Here is a 19,357-nt window from a genome sequence, read left to right on the forward strand (position 1 = left end):
GCGTTATTAGCAGGTAATTGAAACCTTGTTTTGGAAGTTCCGTATTGCTAACCATGTTATCCCAGTCAGATCCTGTCTGAAGGGAAACACTTACAGACTGCTACCAGAATTCCAATGAGAGATTTAGAGAGAGTTGAGAGCAGCACATGACGGAGAGCCGACCTGTTGCATGAAGCCAATTGTCAAATCCAACCCGGGTTAGTTTGTGTTTTATAGTGCTGCTGGCTACCAACTTTATCAATTCAAGTTTAAACCCTAAGACAGCGATTACTCCTCAGACGTGAATACATTAAAGGATGATGAGGAACATCCAATTGTGTTCAATATTGATAAAGTAGGGGTGCTACTTATGATTCACAGAAATTAAAGCAGTGATTAACAGGTTTGGTACATGACTGAAAAGTCAAGCTGTCAGAAATAAAACAAGTCAAAAATCAAATAAAAGGATTATAATTTTAAAGATTTAACTTTATTTAAAGGTGACATACAGCAATACACACAGTTTCTCTTGTGTATAGAGTAGTATTGCGTCCTTCGTATCTTTAGTTTGATCAGATTTGAAAAAGACAGATACAGCTGTACAGTTTAATTCTTTCCAAAAACAGTCGAGCTCCTGGAGGCGTACCGTGAGGGCATGCAACACACACACAATACATCATCTTATTATTCATGGATAACTTTATATTTACTTTTGTGTTGTTTATATGATATGCACTTACACTTACAAAAAAATGAACAAGATTTTCTATTATAAATAGTCATTTTTCAATTGAATTGAAAGACTCGGCTTAGGCTCGATTTACTTTGGCTCGGTTGGCGTTTCCACTGCAGTTTAGTATCGTTTCATAGTGTGTGGGATTATAGACTTATCATTACAGTTGCGTCGCCTCTACTGCGTGACATCATTGTAAACGTGATGGGCATAACACTGGAGCAAACATTTTCACCACCTGGATGTTTTTCACCTTTAAAAAGTGTACAGAGTGTTACGATGCATTCATCAGTCCTTGCACATCTGCAGCAGTTGAAGAAAATTTTTTTGAGTTCTGCAGAGGTGCAGGGGTTTGTATAAAGGAAGAAGAGCAGTGGGGTGAGCACACAGCCCTGAGGAGCGCCAGTGCTGATTGTGCAGGTGCTGAATGTTAATTTTCCCTTCGTCACTGGCTGACGCATGTCAGTTGGGATGTTAGTTATCCACTGAAAGATGGAGGTGGGTACGGACAGTTGGGTTAGTTTGGACAGAAGGATGGCTGGGAAGATGATGTTGAAGACTGAACTGAAGTCAACAACCCCAGCATCTTAGCATGAGTCCCTAAGTGTCGAGGTATTGCAGAATGTAATGCAGAATTGTCTGGCAAACTCATTTAAGCAGAAGCTTAAGATCAAGATCAAAAGATTTCAGATAATAAGAAACATAAATGTAGTGTCCAAAATTCAGAAAAATTTTCTTGTGTCCAAACGATTGACTGTTTATGTGTATGTACATCCTTTGAACAGCTGGTATGGTTTTTTTTTGTGGGGGGTTGCTGTAATGATGATCAATTCATGAGATCAGAGTACAATACATTTATGATGGATCTTGTCATGTAACAGGCATGAAATATAAGTGCAGCAGAGCAGGAAACATCCTCCTCATGAATTAAAGGCTTTGAATCTCTGCCAGAATGCATTCCCACATCTATTAAAGCGCAAAACATGTAAACTGAGCATAGGTGTGTGTGTGTGTGTGTGTGTGTGTGTGTGTGTGTGTGTGTGTGTGTGTGTGTACTGTATTGTGATTATAGCAGTCTTGCAGCGAGCTGTATAAACAGAAACAATCTTGATTTGTTTCCTCAGGACAGCAGGTCAGAGTACTGTAGAGCAGAAACAGCGGGCGTCACCACTATCTCACTGTACTGTGTGTGTGTGTGTGTGTGTGTGTGTGTGTGCAGAATTACAGTCTGATATCTAACCTTTGAGAGGAAATAGTAGTAAGAGCTAAAAACACAGCGGAAAGGCTTGTGGGGGTTTTTATGGAAACGTCAAGCGTGCAATGACCACATTAAAGTGGCCTAAATGCTCGCGTGTCGTTCCTTTGCCAGCACGCTGCTTTTCATTACAACTCCCGATATTTCTTGTTGATTTGGCAAATTAACTTACCAAAGGCAGAGCACACCATTCAGACAGAAAAGAAAAGAGCAGCAAATTGTTTTAATGAAAACCACACACAAGAAGCGTTTATATGATCTGGTGGATATCAATATAACTCTGTCATAGCTGATCAATCTGAACAAGTGATGATGTATAAGTGGTTGTCTGTTTATCTGTATGTTTAGATAAGAATGGGTGAATTTTGTATGACTAGCTGGGGTCTTGAACTACAGATATTTACATCACTCACTAAATACTGGGGGTTTTAATTAACATCTTTACTGGTTTTAAATTGGGATTCTGAATTGGAAAAGGATGAATGACATTTAATGTATTAAAACGTTTTGGTCAATTTCATACACATAAATGCAAAGTTACAGCCTTAGATCTTCTGTTTTGATTTAGAAATGTTTTATTACTCCATGACTTTTCAGTGAACACATCTCTGTTGCTGTCTTAAAATTAACTGATTTGAACTTTGATTCATTATATTTGTGTTTATTATTTTTATATTGTTTTTCTATCATTTTTATTTCAACGTTTTCAACAAAACTTTGTATTTGTATTGTAGATTCAATAAAATAATTATTTGGGTTGATGTGCTTAGGAGATTTGGTTGCAACCTCATTGTACGATGCATTGGGCAAAGGGGGGCGTGACCCCCCAGAAAGAATTTGTGCCCCCCCTGTTTTCTTAACAGACACAAATGAAATTGCAGAGCTAAATTCCATCATATACTTTAATATTAAAAATTGTTACTAGCATGTATAACTGAATTTATACAGTGACTGCAACAAAATAATCTACAAGCTATATGTATGCACATATGTTTCATTTTTCTTAAAAGTATTGCTTGTTACTGTTCACAAAGCAACAGTTTTCCTTTTTTTCATGTGAGACTGCATGCGTAGCATTAATAATCCAAATTATATTTTTCTGTACATTTTAATGCCTCCCATAATAAAAAAGCAGTGCCACAAACATTTCACTTACCATTGAAAGAGTTTTAGATGCTGTGCTTATGTTTATTTAATTTATTTATAGTTTTTTAAGCAATGTAGTTCTGTTTTTGTCATTTTATTATTTTTAGTTGGCCTTAATATTATTTTTATTCAATATGATTTATTATTATTATTATTATATTATTAATTATGTTTGAGTAGTTTAAACTTTGATTTCAGCCACTTCGTTTTGGCAGGAGACTGAAATTGTTAGCCAGACGACGGCAGTCCTGATGTTCAGTTTTATTAATAAAGTCAGATTTATATTCAAAGTTTGCTTTTGTGTCTTCTTTTCCCATGATGATGATAATGACAGCGACAACAACATTACTAGCTTGTGTGATTTCAATTCAAGGAACACATGTTTCTTACAGGCTGAAACATCAACCAAGGAAGCTTCATCTATGTCGCTGAATTCCACTGCGCTGTTTTACATGAATGAAATAATTAGCTTGAGATTAGGTTAGAGAGGTAACAGAGTTAATTCATGATTATCAGGATTGCGAACAGATTTAATAGTGAAAGTTGAATGTGTATAGGCCCAAATACAGGAAATAATACATGCAAATAAATGAATAAATTAATTTAAAGGAGCAGGAAATCAGTCAGAATAGGGTAGGCCTATAGTGTGCCCCCCCAGTTACACCAGGCCTGCCTTAAACCAATCCACTGACAGAACACAGTGACACACACAGACACGCACGCACGCACGCACGCACGCACGCACACACACACACACACACACACACACACACACACACACACACACACACACACACACACACACACACGTCTTGTCTCTATAAAGACCAGTGGCAGGCAGCTGTTTGCTCTTTAGTTCAATAACATTTGCATTAGATTTTTAACAGGCTGCTTATAAAAGAGTTTGAGAACAGTCACAGATATACACAGTCAGTCATAAACACACCTCGCTTTATGACAATAAAACAGTAGTTTATGACACACTGCTTGGGTAACAGCCTAAGGGTGTTACAACACACACATTACTCCAATACACAAAATACAGAGAGGAATACAGACTTGTTAGTTTTGCATGTTCACACTTTTGCACAAAGTCTTCTACACTTTGCAGTTAATTCTGACAGGAGTCTATAACTGAGATGGAGGGCTACTGAATACTCAAAAATAACACAGCAAAAAAAAAAATGAAGCATGAAATCATGCACTTTAAGGCGCGACATACACGATATCTGAAAAACGCTTTGGAAAAGAGATTCGGCCCGACTACCAAAACACACTTGTAGCCAATCAGCAGTAAGGTGCGTGTCTCCTAAACGACATCGTTACCCAGGTTGTGTATGTGTGGGGCAGGTCATCAAAAGAAGTGTTTGTTTAGGTGATTTCAAATATCAACATTGGCTTTCAGAGAACGCTGCCTTTAACCTTGTATGTGTTAGTGCAGACATATTTTGCAATGGCTTTTATCTGCAACAATACTTGAAATGTTTTTGAATGGATTTTCATTCATTCGTAGAAATTGAGTCTTCATTCGAATGCCTTTTTAGCTCTCTTACAGTAAAACAATGTACATTTCTGCTCCTCATCTTCCTCCTCAGTGTAGTTTGGATAGACACACACACCAATCTCTCTCTCTCACTCACTTCTTACATTCCCTGTCGTCCCACTTTAAACTTTACACACCTTCTGTCACTGACCGCTGACCCATAATAGTGTTCAAAGGTGTGTCTTTGCAAATGATAACAGTTTACAGTAGTTAAGTGGTGATTAAATGCCAAGATGCCCCTGTAAAATCCTGCTACCAGTGCATTAAAAGCTTTTCTTAAAAATATAACAGTCAGATCCAAAAATGTAAAAGCCAGAAGTGGATGAACGCACACCTGTGACTCAGCGCTTCATATTACTGCAGCTCACATTCCTACATCCATACAGTTCCCATAATGTCATTAATGAGAGCCAATCAGAATCTAGAGTTAGGTGTGAGTTAAATATGTTGACTCAGGAACGTTACTTGCCGAAATCAGCGCACACAGTAGCTAGACTGAGATTAATGAACTTATAGCACACACACACACACACACACACACACACACACACACACACACACACACACACACACACACACACACACACACACACACACACACACACACACACACACAAACAAAACGGCAACACAACAACAAGATTTCCTTTGTATTTGTATTGGCTCTCTCTTTGAAACATAATTACTTATTCTATCATTTTGTAAATTGCCAGAATGTGAAAAACACAACAGAATTTTGTTATTGTGATGTTAAAATAATTTTTTACAGCTCAGGTCACGCACGACTTGCACGAATGCAATCAGATAAGCAGAACGACATGAGATGTCCGTCCGTCACTGACGCTGAGATGTTGAGTCTCAGAATGTGTGAAGATCAGAACAGAAGATGCCCCTCATTATCTCTCGCTGCCTCTCGGTCAAATATTTATGACTGATGGGAGATAAGATAGAGGAAGATGGACCTCCTTGTGCCAGCAGCTGTGTGGACCTTTGCTCATAATAAAGATTCCCAGTGGGGTGGAGTTGTTTTATTTAAAACACATTATGGAACTGAGGACACACGCTGCTGTTGTATGTTCTTCCATTAAAAGAAAGAGAAATCATGTCTAGCTACTGTACGTACAGTACGATCCAGACTTATATGACATTATCCACATAATCATGACATACTGTATGAATCAGCTCTATATTATGTCAGTAATTATGAATTAAAGTTATTATCATGATTCAAGAATTATACAAGTAACACATTAAATAGTTGGCAATCATTTCACATCATCTATGTTTTATTGCTCAAAGATTGCTTTTTATTTAGCTCCAATAAACAATCTTCAGATTATCTGTTATATTTCATTCAAGTATTAATGTTTTTTATAACACTCTATCATATTATGCTGTAAAACAAAGATCATTTGATCTTGTCTGTGGAGAATGAGATGAGAAATGTTTCACATCAATAACTTTCATTTTTCATTCCACACTTCAAGATTTTAAAACATTGCTAGATATAGATAACCTCTAAAAATCTGTGAAGCTTGCAATGTCTGCAAAAGTCCAAATGTAATCTCATTGCTGTCTGGATGAATGAATGCAGATATTGTACAGTCTTTTCTCATCTGTCATAAAATAAATATAAATATGTCTTTTATCAACATATATGACATTATATTTACTAATAATTAAACCAAATGATGTACAGTCAAGCAGGTTGTTATTGCAAAATTATTTTTTGTGAGAACCTGTTGCCTATTATTGCCTATACATGATCATTTACTTGGCTTCCTCCAATCTTTTTTTGTGCATTTTTTGTTCTAAGACTCGTCGACTGTGTTTTTCCTCTTCGTCTTTCTGCCTTTGGATTTTCTTCTTTCTCCTCTTATTCATTGTAACCCTTTACAAGAAGACAGAAAAAGCTGTGTACATCTAGTGATATTTTTACATTTAAACTGAACTCTGTAACTCAAATTGAAATGGTTACATTGACATTTTTTTTATAGTATCTTTTTTCTTGCCTCTGACAGGATTAATGTATTAATGTTTTCTATGTGAGTGTTGTTATTTGTTTTTATACAACAGTTCTTTCTGGTTCTCGAATCTGATTGGCTAAGAGCTATACGATATTGTACTGATAACGGCACTGTAACCGCTTCACCTTTCGTATTATTCCGCCACCTAGTGAATGGAGGTCCTAAGCAGGCTCATCTCTGAATGGAAAAACACAGACGCGCTGTTTGAATCACTCTCCGTGTGTGTGTCTCATTAGTTTACTAGCTCATAAATCAGTCTGTGAATCCCCAATCAGAAGTTATTATTCCGTCAAAGATCAGCGCTCTTGGATGTTACGTTAAAGTTAATGGGAGAAATGTCTTGTCACATCGTGTGGACGATTAACACTTGGAAAGAGGAATATAAACACTCGTTTTTTTCTGGAGCTATATCTTTTATCAGAACGCAAAAACACCGTGGAACTGCAGGTAAGCCCCGCAGCTTTTAAATGTGGACATTGATCATTTACTTTATCGTGACGTGACTATTAAAACATGTTATGAGATATCGCCACTGTTATATTTATAAGCAGCATGCAAAAACATATCTCTGACACTTATAAAAAACAGTTTTATATATTACTGACAAGAACAAAGTTTAATAATAATAATCGAGTGCTCGTATCGCGTTAAGAATATATGAGAAAGCAATAGTAACGTTACACAAGTAGTTTTATTAACTTTTACCTCGCGCCAAAACAATAACAACACAAAAGACACTAAATATGAATTAAAAAACAAGTAATAGTTTGATCATGACACCAAATACTGCTGATTTGATCTCATTTTGACGATCATAAACAAACAAGGCCAACATGAGAGCCAGGGTATCTCTTTCAGAGATGTAGCCCAGAGAGGGCGGTGGTCAGCGGGGCGAGTGAACACTGATGTCCGCTCATGCTTTGGTTCTCATTTGTACCGAATCTCACTAAGCAAACGTTCAAACAGGCGCTATCTTTACTAATCGACTGCAGATTTAAATATAATACATATACATTCTCGACTGAACTAATCTTAAAACTACACTTTGTGACCAAGAAACGGTAATATAAAGTAAAGGGCTTTTCCGTCCATTGAGTTGTTATGAGCTTCAAAGCAGCCGAAAGTTTTACCTGTCATTCTGGCCGCCCTCAAATCCGTGGCGGAAGAAGTAGTTCTCAAACAAAGAGGCTTTTAAAATAACTCCGTTGTTGTTTTCTAGTTTTCGTTTTTCAAACGTGTGCCGTCGAACTGTTGTATAAAAGCAATATCGCTCTCGGAGTCGTGTGATATAGCTCTATATCATCACGGCTGTGATGGCCTGCGGCCTCGTGCCTCTGGCCTAATCACAGCCGTGATGATATAGAGCTATATCACACTCCTACTCGAGCGATATTGCTTAATTATGTGTACTTTAGTTTATGATACCTGCCAAGGGACCCGGCTCGGGATGAAAATTAGCCATTGGCTAAATTCGGTACAATGCATGAAATGAAAAATGGAAATGTACATGGTCCCTTTTAAATAAACGTTAAGAATCATAGTGCCCTAAACCCATTTGTCAAATCATGAACTCTTTTTTAGGAAAACTCTAAACACAAACTTCTCAGTAAAACACACATTTTGACTCATCTGTCTATGAATTGAAATCTTGGTTTGATTTTGAGTACAGGTGAAATGGTTTTGAAGGAATCGTGTGATATTGCTGTAAGAGTCAGGGGTTCTGTGAATTTAGTTTGACAATTTGGATTCGTGTTTAAGGTTTTGAGAAAATTAGTGCTGGTTTCAAAAAATGTGTTTTAGCAATTCAAGTAATTTCGTAACTTTTCTCTCTTGAATGTAGATGAAAGAATTGTACACAAGCAGTTTGGCGCCCTCTATTGAGAAGGGTTCTAAACTACACAATACAATAACTTCTACACAGAGAGAGAGAGAGAGAGAGAGAGAGAGAGAGAGAGAGAGAGAGAGAGAGAGAGAGAGAGAGAGAGAGATTAACAGGCACATTATCCAGTAGAATAAAACTCATCTTATCATTCTCCTGCTGTGCTGATCACACAGATAAGATAACAACACATCACATATCACAAACTCTATCAGTGCTGGACATGAGCTCGCACAACACCACTGGCGTCACAATGGCTAACCGAGGACACAAAACACACACAACACATAAACACATATCTCTCTCTCTCAGCATTTCCAAGCCACTTAAGTAGTTATTCATAAGAGCTAACTTACAGTGGACAAAGTTCACCGACTAGTTGAACTAAACAAGTTAACTAAGTTTAACTTCCTCTGTGCTTAATGTTATGTCACCAGCAGCACTAGCCAGCAGATCTTTAGCTGTAAAGAGATCTGCTTTGACCTTTAATAAACCAATGAGCAGCTTTGTGCTGAAAAGCCACATTGAGTTTGATCTTGTTATAATTTCGGACTTATTTTTGTCTCATGTCACTATCAACAATAGTAAACAGCGAGTGACACATCAACATATCACTTAATGTAAAACATAATCACACGGTAGTTTGTTTCATCTACATGGATTACTGTAGTGCAGAGTATTTTGGCATGATTCTGATAACACACTTTTATTCACATGTTATTTAAATGAATCTCTTTACCTGAATCACGGATTAGACTGTGAGCACATGTTATGTGTTATGATGTGTGCACATTAATGTCAAATATAAAAACACAGATGTAAGTTTTCCTGTCAGTCTCTTATCAGTGCAGATAATAGAGCGACTGTCTCTCTCTGCTAATGTCTTTATAATGCAGACACTTCAAGCAGTCTGTAAAATCAAACCAACCGAATACACACGCAAAGACAAGTCATAAAGACGCAATAAGATCTTCATTACACATACAGAGACATTAATGCTTCCTAACACACAGAGACATTCTCTTAACATCTATAGCAACATCAATTTCACAGACAAGCACAAACACACACGCACACACCACATCACTAATGTAATTTTCTGTATTGGGGAGTGTTTGTGTAGCTGTTGGGTTCATTCCATTTGAGATTAACTAGTCTGATCCCTTAATCAGACACACAGAAATGCACATTCACTGTCTCGCACTGTGACCTCTGATATAACACCAAAGTGTTGCTATGCGGTTGCCAACGTGTTCTGTGTGTTTTATTAATATATTCCTGCATGGTTTCTAGGTACAACACGCGGTTAGGAAGTGATTGACTCGATGATACTCAAGGCTCAGGTCTGTCCTTCAGTGGTATTACAGCCACGATCAGGGGCGTTGCACAAGATCTCGGGCCCTATGCATAGGCAGTCCTGAGGGGACCCATGCCCCACCCCATAATATATTTCAGACTTTTCAAGAGCCCTCTCTTCGTTTGGGGCCCTGGTAATCAGTACCGGTTTTACCCCCACCAGTCCGACGCCCCGGCCACGATAAGAGTTTCTCACATTCACTGCTGCCAGAAACTGCAGTCATGTCCTGTGTGTGATGAACATATCTGAATTAAAGGAATAGTTCACCACAGACTGAATATTACATGAGGAAATATTTCACCCCAGGCACAGACTGCGTGTTTTATCACAACGCATATGACAACACGAGACTCGCGAGAACATCTTATATAATGTGGAGCCAGGCTGCCTCCATTTGAGATCTAGATGTTTTTACATTCAAAAGTGAAGGATTGCTGTCTAGATACAAATAGTTTTCTCTCACAAATATATTGTTTTGCTTTAAGTCGAATGGATTCCTTTCTCTGATGATTAAAAAGCTTCGAAAAAAGCCACTATTTCATGGCATTACAAAGCTAAGATATTATTTAATATAACTCTAAAAGTCAATTAAATCTAGGATAACATTAAGGTGTGTAAAATTTTTAATCTAGGGTGAACTTTTCCTTTAAGACAGCAGATGTGTCAATCACACACACACACACTACTGAGTATTGTGGTTCAAGGCAGACATGATTCGTTCAGAGTTCAGATGAGTGTGTGATGTGGTCATCTATTTTTCATCAGTAATTGAGTTTGCAGGTCACACACACACACACACACACACACACACACACACACACACACACACACACACACACACACACACACACACACACACACACACACACACACACACACACACACGCACACGCACACACACACACCTGCTTTCCATCGACCAGCTGCATCTGTTTTCCAGCAGGGCCTCACGGCGGAGCTGCATCAGGGGACCCGTCCAGTCCTGCACCACTCTGCACATTCACTCTCCATCTAGGGGCAAAGCATTGTGTGTGTGTGTGTGTGTGTGTGTGTGTTAAGGTTTGGCACGAGGTGTTAGGGCCACACTTTTGAAAATGTTCATCCAAATATAGTGAAAAACTAGCCTAAATCATGGTTTGCTATGAATATTTTATTGTCAACAGGTTTAGATGTCAGGTAAATATCATAAAAAGTATAGGAATAAACTATTGTGCATTTGAGAAATCTGTGTCTGTGTGTGTTAAAGGTTGCATGATCTCAGTATGATCTCATGTCTGATCATTGCTCTCGAGTATATTTGATTTCTTTATTATTTTTGTGTCTGTCAAGAATGACAGATGCAGTTAAAACAGAAAAATACTCCAATACAACAGCAGCTGTCCAACTACATCAGTTAAAGGGCCCATATTTCATAACTAAAAAGCTCATCACTTTGTGTATTTGGTTTAATATAATGCGATCGCGTGGTTTATGGTTCAAAAAACACATTATTTTCTAAATACCGTACATTATATCAATACAAGCCTGAATCTGACCCAGAAAACACAGTTGACTAAGCTGATCGGTCAACTTTACAGGCATGATGTGAGCAGAACGTAATAGATCGGTACGGTAAGGTAAGGATACTAAAACATGAAGCCATTTCTGCATTCGTGATCGTAGAAAGGACAAACAAGCGCTACTCTGCTCAAAACTTGCGTTTGAATCGTCGGTAGGAAATTCGTTAAATAAGAAAACATCGATGTCAGTCAGCAGAACCAGCAGTTGGAATTGCTCCACTTTTTAGACGAAGTCTTTGTGTTAGGGTGGCCATTCGTGCCAGTTCCGCCGGACACGTCCCGAGCATGTTTTCGGGTTCGTTCTCCGGAAGTCGCGCGCATACGTCATCAGGTTCTCACATTTCAGTTAAAATACATTAGAAAATTAAGATTTATTTCTTTTAAGACATACAATCATTGTAGTTTCATTCTTACCTTGAAATGTAACGGTTGCTTTTCTGAAATCAAACCTGAAATATTAAACCTTGATGACGTATGCGGTCGACCAACGCGACTTCCGGAGAACGAACCCGAAAACATGTTCGGGACGTGTCCGGCGGAACAGGCACGAATGGCCACCCTACTTTGTGTCCATCCAGACTTTGTAACTCTCCGACATTTAGAAAGAAGTCCTTTTTGTAAAATGTGCAGCACACAATCGAACATGTGGGCTGTATTGTTGTGAAACATTGTTGTAAATGAAGTTGTCTGGTTTCTTAATGTTTACTCAATCAGAAGGCCAAACAAAGTCGTATGCCTTTCGCAGGGGAAAACACAGCGTCAACTCGACATGGCGGAAACAACAATACTACAGCGTGATTGAAAGTTAGACTCTCTATCTTTGTGTGTACATTAGGGCGGTTTTATTCAAATGTTCAAACCAGTATGACGTCGAACTGCATGAGCGTGTTGAACGAGTTGTTTTAGGTAGGCGTGTATGAGGCTTCACTTTTAAAAAGAAGATCTCTTTGGATTTGAAACTTTAATTTTTGCAACTTTACAGATCTTTCATGTGCACAGACATCATTTAACACTCTAAAAACAAAGAAAACTTGAAATCAGGTCATATGACTCTAAGCTTTTGTGACACAATGGCTGCGTCTGAAGACTTTGGCAGCTGACTTGTTGCCTCGCTGCCTCATGAGGTAATGACTTCGGAGGGATGAAGGCAGCTAAGAAAAATGCTTTCAGACACACTTCAAAGGCAGCGTGTTTGAAATATAAACAGAGAGCGCCTTTGTGATAACACTAATCACATATTTGAAAACTACAATACTAATTCCTCGCTAGAAATGCAATTAAAAGGTGTAAAAAGTGAAAATATACATTTATTTACACTAAATTTGTGCTCCAGCCGCTTTCTTGGCTGCCATTGGATTTTTTCGAACTCGATCAGGCTCAACCAATCACATTCCCCATGCGCACACACGCATAGAATTGTGGGACAAGATCTCAGGAGTCAGGAAGTAAACCTAACATTGGATTCGGACATGCACATTCCTGCCTTGGAATGTACTCGGATGGAGCCAATGAAATTATAGTAACATGCTTTTATTGTCATTTAAAAATGACTGCACTCGTGAAGTGATTTCAATTTGTTTATAATATTTATTAAAATAATCATTTAAAATAAAAATATACAGTGCTAAAGCCCCTGACAACAGCACTTACATAACTCCTGGAAATTTATTGAATTAGTTGTATGCTGCATTAGTTCAGGGTTAGTCCTATTACAGGATTTCTTTACGTCTCTGTCCTGTAATTTTAGCTCCTTTCCAGATCAAGGCTTGTGTGTCAGCCAAATGTGAAAGTCAACATAAAATCAAACCCTTCTGTATTTACACGTTCCTGGTCTTATTGTGAACAATTTGATCAATCAGATGTTTCGTCAAAAATCCATGATAATGTTTCAATAATCTTTCAGCAAACTGTAACAACTTTTTATCAGTTTTCCATTTATGCAATCTGGCCTACATTTTTTATGTTAAACTGAAATTATGTTGAATTTTAATACAGTGTTATGTACCTGTAAATAAGCCTAAATAAGAAGTGCCATTGCACTTGTGTGGAGTGAAATAAAAAACCTTTCTAGTCTTCATACAGCTGCTGGACTGCATCTTCTGACCATTAGATGGAGACACAGTCTGACCGCCTCTGAAGAGAGAGAACGAGAGGACACATGATAACATCTACAAAGTCTGTGTAATCGGAATCCAAAATCGCATTCTGTGAGAGGATGTACAGAATTTAAACAGAGCATTCTACATAGTATGAATATGGGTAGTATGGAGGAATTCGGACATACTATAGCCACCATGTTAATACACCACGGGACATACCTCGGCGCAAACATTTAAAGAGTAATAATAATGAAATATGTGAGCAGTAAAAAAACAGTAGATTACAGTGGGACCTTTCTCTATACTCGCATAAATGGACGAAGGCAGATATCTTATATTGACAAGATTTGCAGAAACATCCGACAAATATTTGCATGCTCAAAGTCTACTATGACTGCAGGATTACCCATGATGCATTGCTATGATGCGATACCCATTGTGCACTGCTCTGTCTGGACCCTGATATGCTACCTATCGTGCACTGTTCTGAACTGTTACCCATTCATGCTGGTTTCAACACAAACAGAATCTTTTCCTTTAACAGTGACTCAATTGAACTAACAAACAATATGCAGAAGAAGAAGAAACGCCCCATGACTGTTTTCCTGCAGGTTCTCTTTTTCTCCAAGGGTGTGACAAAGACACTAAGAGCAGAAGAACCAGACAACCTGTTTCCAAGGAAACAGAGCACATCGTCGTGACAACGCTCCCATGGGATACTGCGGGTGGAAACGATGGCACAACAGAAGCAGAGCGAGCATCACATCCATACGCTTGTGATGTTTGTTGTATTAAAATCACACAGCCAGAACGTGATGACAGTCCACTCACTGGATGTGCACCAACTCAATCCGATTGCAGATTACGACAGTACCTGTTTATAGACCAGTTCAAAAGATGTAAACAACACTGGTCCAGAAGCACTTCCTGTTTCCGTTTTTTAACACTAGATAAACGTTGGGATAAAATAAACCAACAGAACATATAAACCTGAATTAACTGAAGTTAAACAAACATCTTAAAGATAATGATATATGTAAAATAAAAAAATAACTGTCACAAACTGTGACAGGAGGTGTTTCTGGACCAGTGTTGTTTGCATCATTTGAACTGGTCTATATGTACCCTCCCTTACCATTGAAAATCGATTCAAATGTTCATTGACATACACATTCTATAGTATATGTAACTCAATGGTAATGGCCAAGTTATCGATTGTAGCCATCAGTTTAGCATCACAAGGAGGAGCATTGGTCAGAAACTGTGATGAATATCAGGCCTAACCAGAAGTGAATCTGTCGGTGTCCCCTGTGACAAAACAAGTTGCTAGCGTGTAATGTTACAGGCATACGGATCAATGAATGTGTGAGTTCAGTTCTGGTCAAGCTAACTAATGCAGCATAAAAAGGTTGAGGAATTGAAGTGGCTGAATGCTTGGCTCAACAGATGAGTCTTTAGTTTAGACTTCGAGTGTATCTGAATCCTGAACATGGATAGAAAGGTGCTAAGTGGCGAAAGAATCGACCACCTCTAGATGATTTTGATATTCGGGGAATTATTAGACCAAAATTGTGCATCCGCAACGTAGGCAATGGATTTTATTCTGATAGTAATTCACAAAGATAAAGAGATGCTAGACCATTTAAGTAAGAAATAATTGATGATGGGCCATTGAATTATTTGCAACACCGCAGGTGTGCATTATGTTCAAATAATTCAGTCGATTGTTCCGCTTATACCACGGTTACTACAAACATTGCTCTGGTGCCTATTTATAAACATTTAAAAGGTCAGGTGTGTGGTTTACAGAAAAATAATCAACACCTGTGGGATATTTCTCAGCCAATCGGAATCAAGCATTCAACAGACCCGTGGTATAAAGCTTTATAATGCTGGTGGGTACACACCAAAAGATAATCTGACTGATTTTGCGCCGATTTCCCCCCTTCTGACAATCCTAGCTATGTCCTGATTATCTTGATGGTTCTACAGATTATCTTATCAGATTCTCCCTCGGTGTGAGGTGTGTTAAGAGTGTCTGAACCTGATCTGCGAATAGTAAATATTAAACATGTTACAGAAATCCTGATGTGTGCGGGGGAACCCTGAGCACAAACGTGAAAAAACTTTATCATGTAAAAAGAACCAATATCCAATCAGAAAGCGAGATGATGGAAGACAGAACAGTCATGTCGAAGAACTAAGTGATGTTGATGCATTGTTAACTTGTACAGCCCATGTTCCCGCTGTCTCCATGAATTGACCCAAACCCTTTTCTTTTATTCCTTGAATTTTCTGTGTAAATCATTCCATACAATATCATTGACATTTCTTTCTGCATACCGTCTGCCATTCTTATTCTGAAGTTTCGCGAGATCTCCGTAAGATTTCCTGTGTTCACAGTCGAGACTCTGGTTGATAATCTGCTTGTGTGTGGTGTGCTGTCTTAGACACAAACATGAGGATAAAAAATTCTAGATTTAACCTATTTTGTTGCTATTGTGTGTGGTGTGCCATGATGTGTTAATCACATTTTGAAAATCTTATAAGATATAAAAAAATCTTTTGGTGTGTACCCAGCATAAGTTATCAGTTAGATTTTGAAGTGTTTGCGGTACTTAATAGGGATCCAGTGCAGTCAGTGATGATAAAATTGTGCTTATATGATCGTATTTCTTTGATCTACTGTAGTAAACACTCAAGCTGCTGTGTTTTGAACCAGCTGAAGCTCATTTACTTGGCTTGCAGGACACCCACCCAGCAATGAGTTACAAGAGTCAATTTGTGAGGTCATAAATGCATGAATAAATCTCAGTATAAAAAACATCTCGTTAATTTATTGAAGATTTAATGCATAATATATCTTGAAGCAAAGTAAGCAGAACCTTTAGGAACCTTACAGATAAAAATGTGTTCAAAACAGGAAGATTTGGAACAGGATCGAAAACAATTAGCTGGAAATGCTTCAATATCAGTGCTAAAGATTGACCTGTTCGTTAAAAACATGTGATATTATAACTGGTAAACCTAGGGACTACTGTATGTTTTTGGTGTGTGAGTCGTGACAGAAACATTGTCAAAGCTTCATATACAGTGACATGCAGCTCTGAACCCAGAAACATCACAGACAGCCAACGTAACATTACGCAGTCCTTACAGTGAGACACATTATTTATCTAGCCGAGGAGCAGCCGTGTGTTTGAGATCCAGGAAAAAAACAATCGCACAGTCAAGTCACAACTCATTTCCAGTCTAATGCAAAGACTCGGTTAAACTGTGATCGCTGGCTGAACTGCGGCTCATGTTGGACAGACTGGCCATGAGCGTTTTCACTTTACGAGCGTAATAATTCCTCAGATTGGCGGAAGGAACCTCTTTAATTCCCGCGTCAAAGTCACAGCTCCTCATGATGGCCTCCAGCTGTTTCTGTCTCTTATAAAACAGAGAAAACTTATTAAATATCAAAGTGATTGGAAGCACGACAACTAGTATTCCTGCCAGGATGCAAGCTGAGGCCATCAATTTCCCTGCGACCGAAGCAGGAACCACGTCCCCGTAGCCCACGGTGGTCATGCTCACCGTAGCCCACCACCAGCTGGCCGGAATGGTGCTCAAGCCTTCGTTGTCTTCCTTCTCCGCCGTGTACGCCATGACGGAGAAAAACGACACACCGACGGCTAAGTACAGCAGCAGCAGCCCGATTTCCCTATAGCTGTTTTTGAGCGTGGCGCCGAGGGAGCGCAGGCCAGTGGAGTGACGGGCCAGTTTTAGGATGCGGAAGACCCTCATCAGCCGCAGAACCTGTGCCATTCGACCCAGGTTGACTAGCGCCGGGCTGCTCTCCGCAACCAGGTTAATGATCAAAGTGAGATAGAAAGGTAAGATGGACACCAGGTCGATAAGGTTCAGCGGGTGTTTGAAGAAGTGAAGAAGGTCTGGTGCTACAGCAAATCTGGCCACCAGTTCAAATGTGAACCATGCGATTCCAAACTGCTCCACGGCCTCGAAGCGCGGGTCCTCGCGGGGTCTGCCGTCGCTGTCCAGGAAAGTGAACTCGCTCATGCTGTTCATACACATGGTGGCTATGGAACTCAGCACGACCAGGATAGAGAAAACACTGATGAACCGGCTAGGCAGGGAATACCCGGGATTGTCCAACATTAACCAGACTTTGCGACGGACGCTACCCAGAAGCTGCTTGTCAAACTTTCCGGCATCGTTATAGAACTCGAGGATCTCGTCGAAGGACGATGCCGTGCTGCCGTCTTCGCTCTTGTCGTCCCAGTCCGTCTCCTCGGGCTCCATCTTGCGGCAGTGGTAGGTGCTGCTGCAACAAGAGTCAATGAAGAACTCGTTGATTCCCCAGTACTCGATTTCTTGACTGAAGGAAAAAATACAGAGCTCACCCATAACGTGCAGTCTTCCCGTGTTATAGAAATGCAAAACGTAAGGAAAGAGCGCAGGATTGCGGTCAAAGTAAAACTCCTTCTCGAGGTCATCGTAGTCGTCACACAGTTCGAGGATCGATTCTTTGGACCGACAGTGCAGTAGCCGCGCAAGTCTCGTCTCTGGAAACCGAGACAGACGCGTGGATAGAAGTCGTCGCCTGAAGCCTCCGACATTAATGCATATTATAGCGCCCTCGTCTGGAGCGCATGTGTCCTGTACAGTCATAGCTGAGCCTCAGTAAACACCTGCAGTAAAAACACGTTTCTGAGAGAGCATCGTGACTCTGGTGTGCTGACTCTTGAAAACAAATGCCCTGTTGAAGAACGGCATCAGAGAAAGACCTTTACACATGACGTCGTTGTATTGTAAACACGCCCTAGACTTAACACAGACAGCAGATATCCTCACAGTGAAAGCAGAAAAAAGCTCACGTCTACAGATCAGCGGTTCCTCCCCTTCAGCGGCTTTAATCCGTTCTCTGTTATTACATGTCGCTTTTACAAATGTGAGGAGATTTACAGCGATAGAAATTCACCGCGATGTTCTCGCGCGAGTCTCACGACACGCGCGCCGCGGGAGCGCGCACGAGTCTGCTCAAGAATGAAAGCGATATCACGAGAGAAGAATGAAATGGCAATTTTCTCAAGATCTGCTAACGTTACGCGTGTCTTTCATTGGCATATTTGATGTGCTTCAAATGCTTTAAAGATCATTGCCTTGTATTTAATGATGTTAACAACAGTCAAAAGTGACTTCTATAACATATTTCATGATCGTCAGCTGTAATCTCAGTATATTTGTTTTGTTTTTTATCTAGTTAAGTAAAGTCTGGGTGAGGGCATTTGATCTTAGAAAGTAAGAGACACTGAAAACTGTTGGTTACAGCTCTCAACAGCTTCATGAAGAGTTTAGCAGATTAAAGTGATATTTTATCCAAAAATGAAAATTCTGTCATCATTTTCTCATCGTTTTGTTGTTGTAAACCGGTATGAGTTTCCTTTTCTGATGAACACAAAGGAAGATATTTTGATAAATGATGGTAAACACACACACAGCATTGACTTAATAGGAAAACAAATATTCAATGGTTACCATCATTTATCAAAATATCTTCTTTTGTGTTGATGAGGATAAGAAAATAATGACAAAATTTTCATTTTAATCTAGAAGAATATGATTTATAAACGCTTACAATCATTTTGATTATAATCATATTTTTATAATCATGTTTTAATTTGAGGCCGGCCTGCAGGGTCTTTTTATTAATATGCAGACACACGTCATTATGCAAGTATGTGGTGTAATGTAAAAGAATAGATCTACTGTCCATC

At 39.1% G+C, this 19,357-nt stretch overlaps 1 protein-coding gene across 1 annotated transcript; it reads right to left on the reverse strand.

Moving 5' to 3' along the window:
- Nucleotides 1–16,395: 16,395 nt before the first annotated feature.
- Nucleotides 16,396–18,645, reverse strand: LOC129448963 (delayed-rectifier potassium channel regulatory subunit KCNS2-like). The gene is made up of 2 exons (XM_055211703.2): nt 18,458–18,645; nt 16,396–18,339 (listed from the first exon to the last, which is right to left on the reverse strand). The coding sequence occupies exon 2, from the start codon at nt 18,249–18,251 to the stop codon at nt 16,830–16,832; it is 1,422 nt and encodes a 473-aa protein (XP_055067678.1). The 5' UTR covers nt 18,252–18,339; nt 18,458–18,645; the 3' UTR covers nt 16,396–16,829.
- Between the last annotated feature and the right edge of the window lie 712 nt (nt 18,646–19,357).

This window comes from Misgurnus anguillicaudatus, chromosome 10 (genome assembly GCF_027580225.2).
Source record: "Misgurnus anguillicaudatus chromosome 10, ASM2758022v2, whole genome shotgun sequence".
NCBI lineage: Eukaryota > Metazoa > Chordata > Actinopteri > Cypriniformes > Cobitidae > Misgurnus > Misgurnus anguillicaudatus.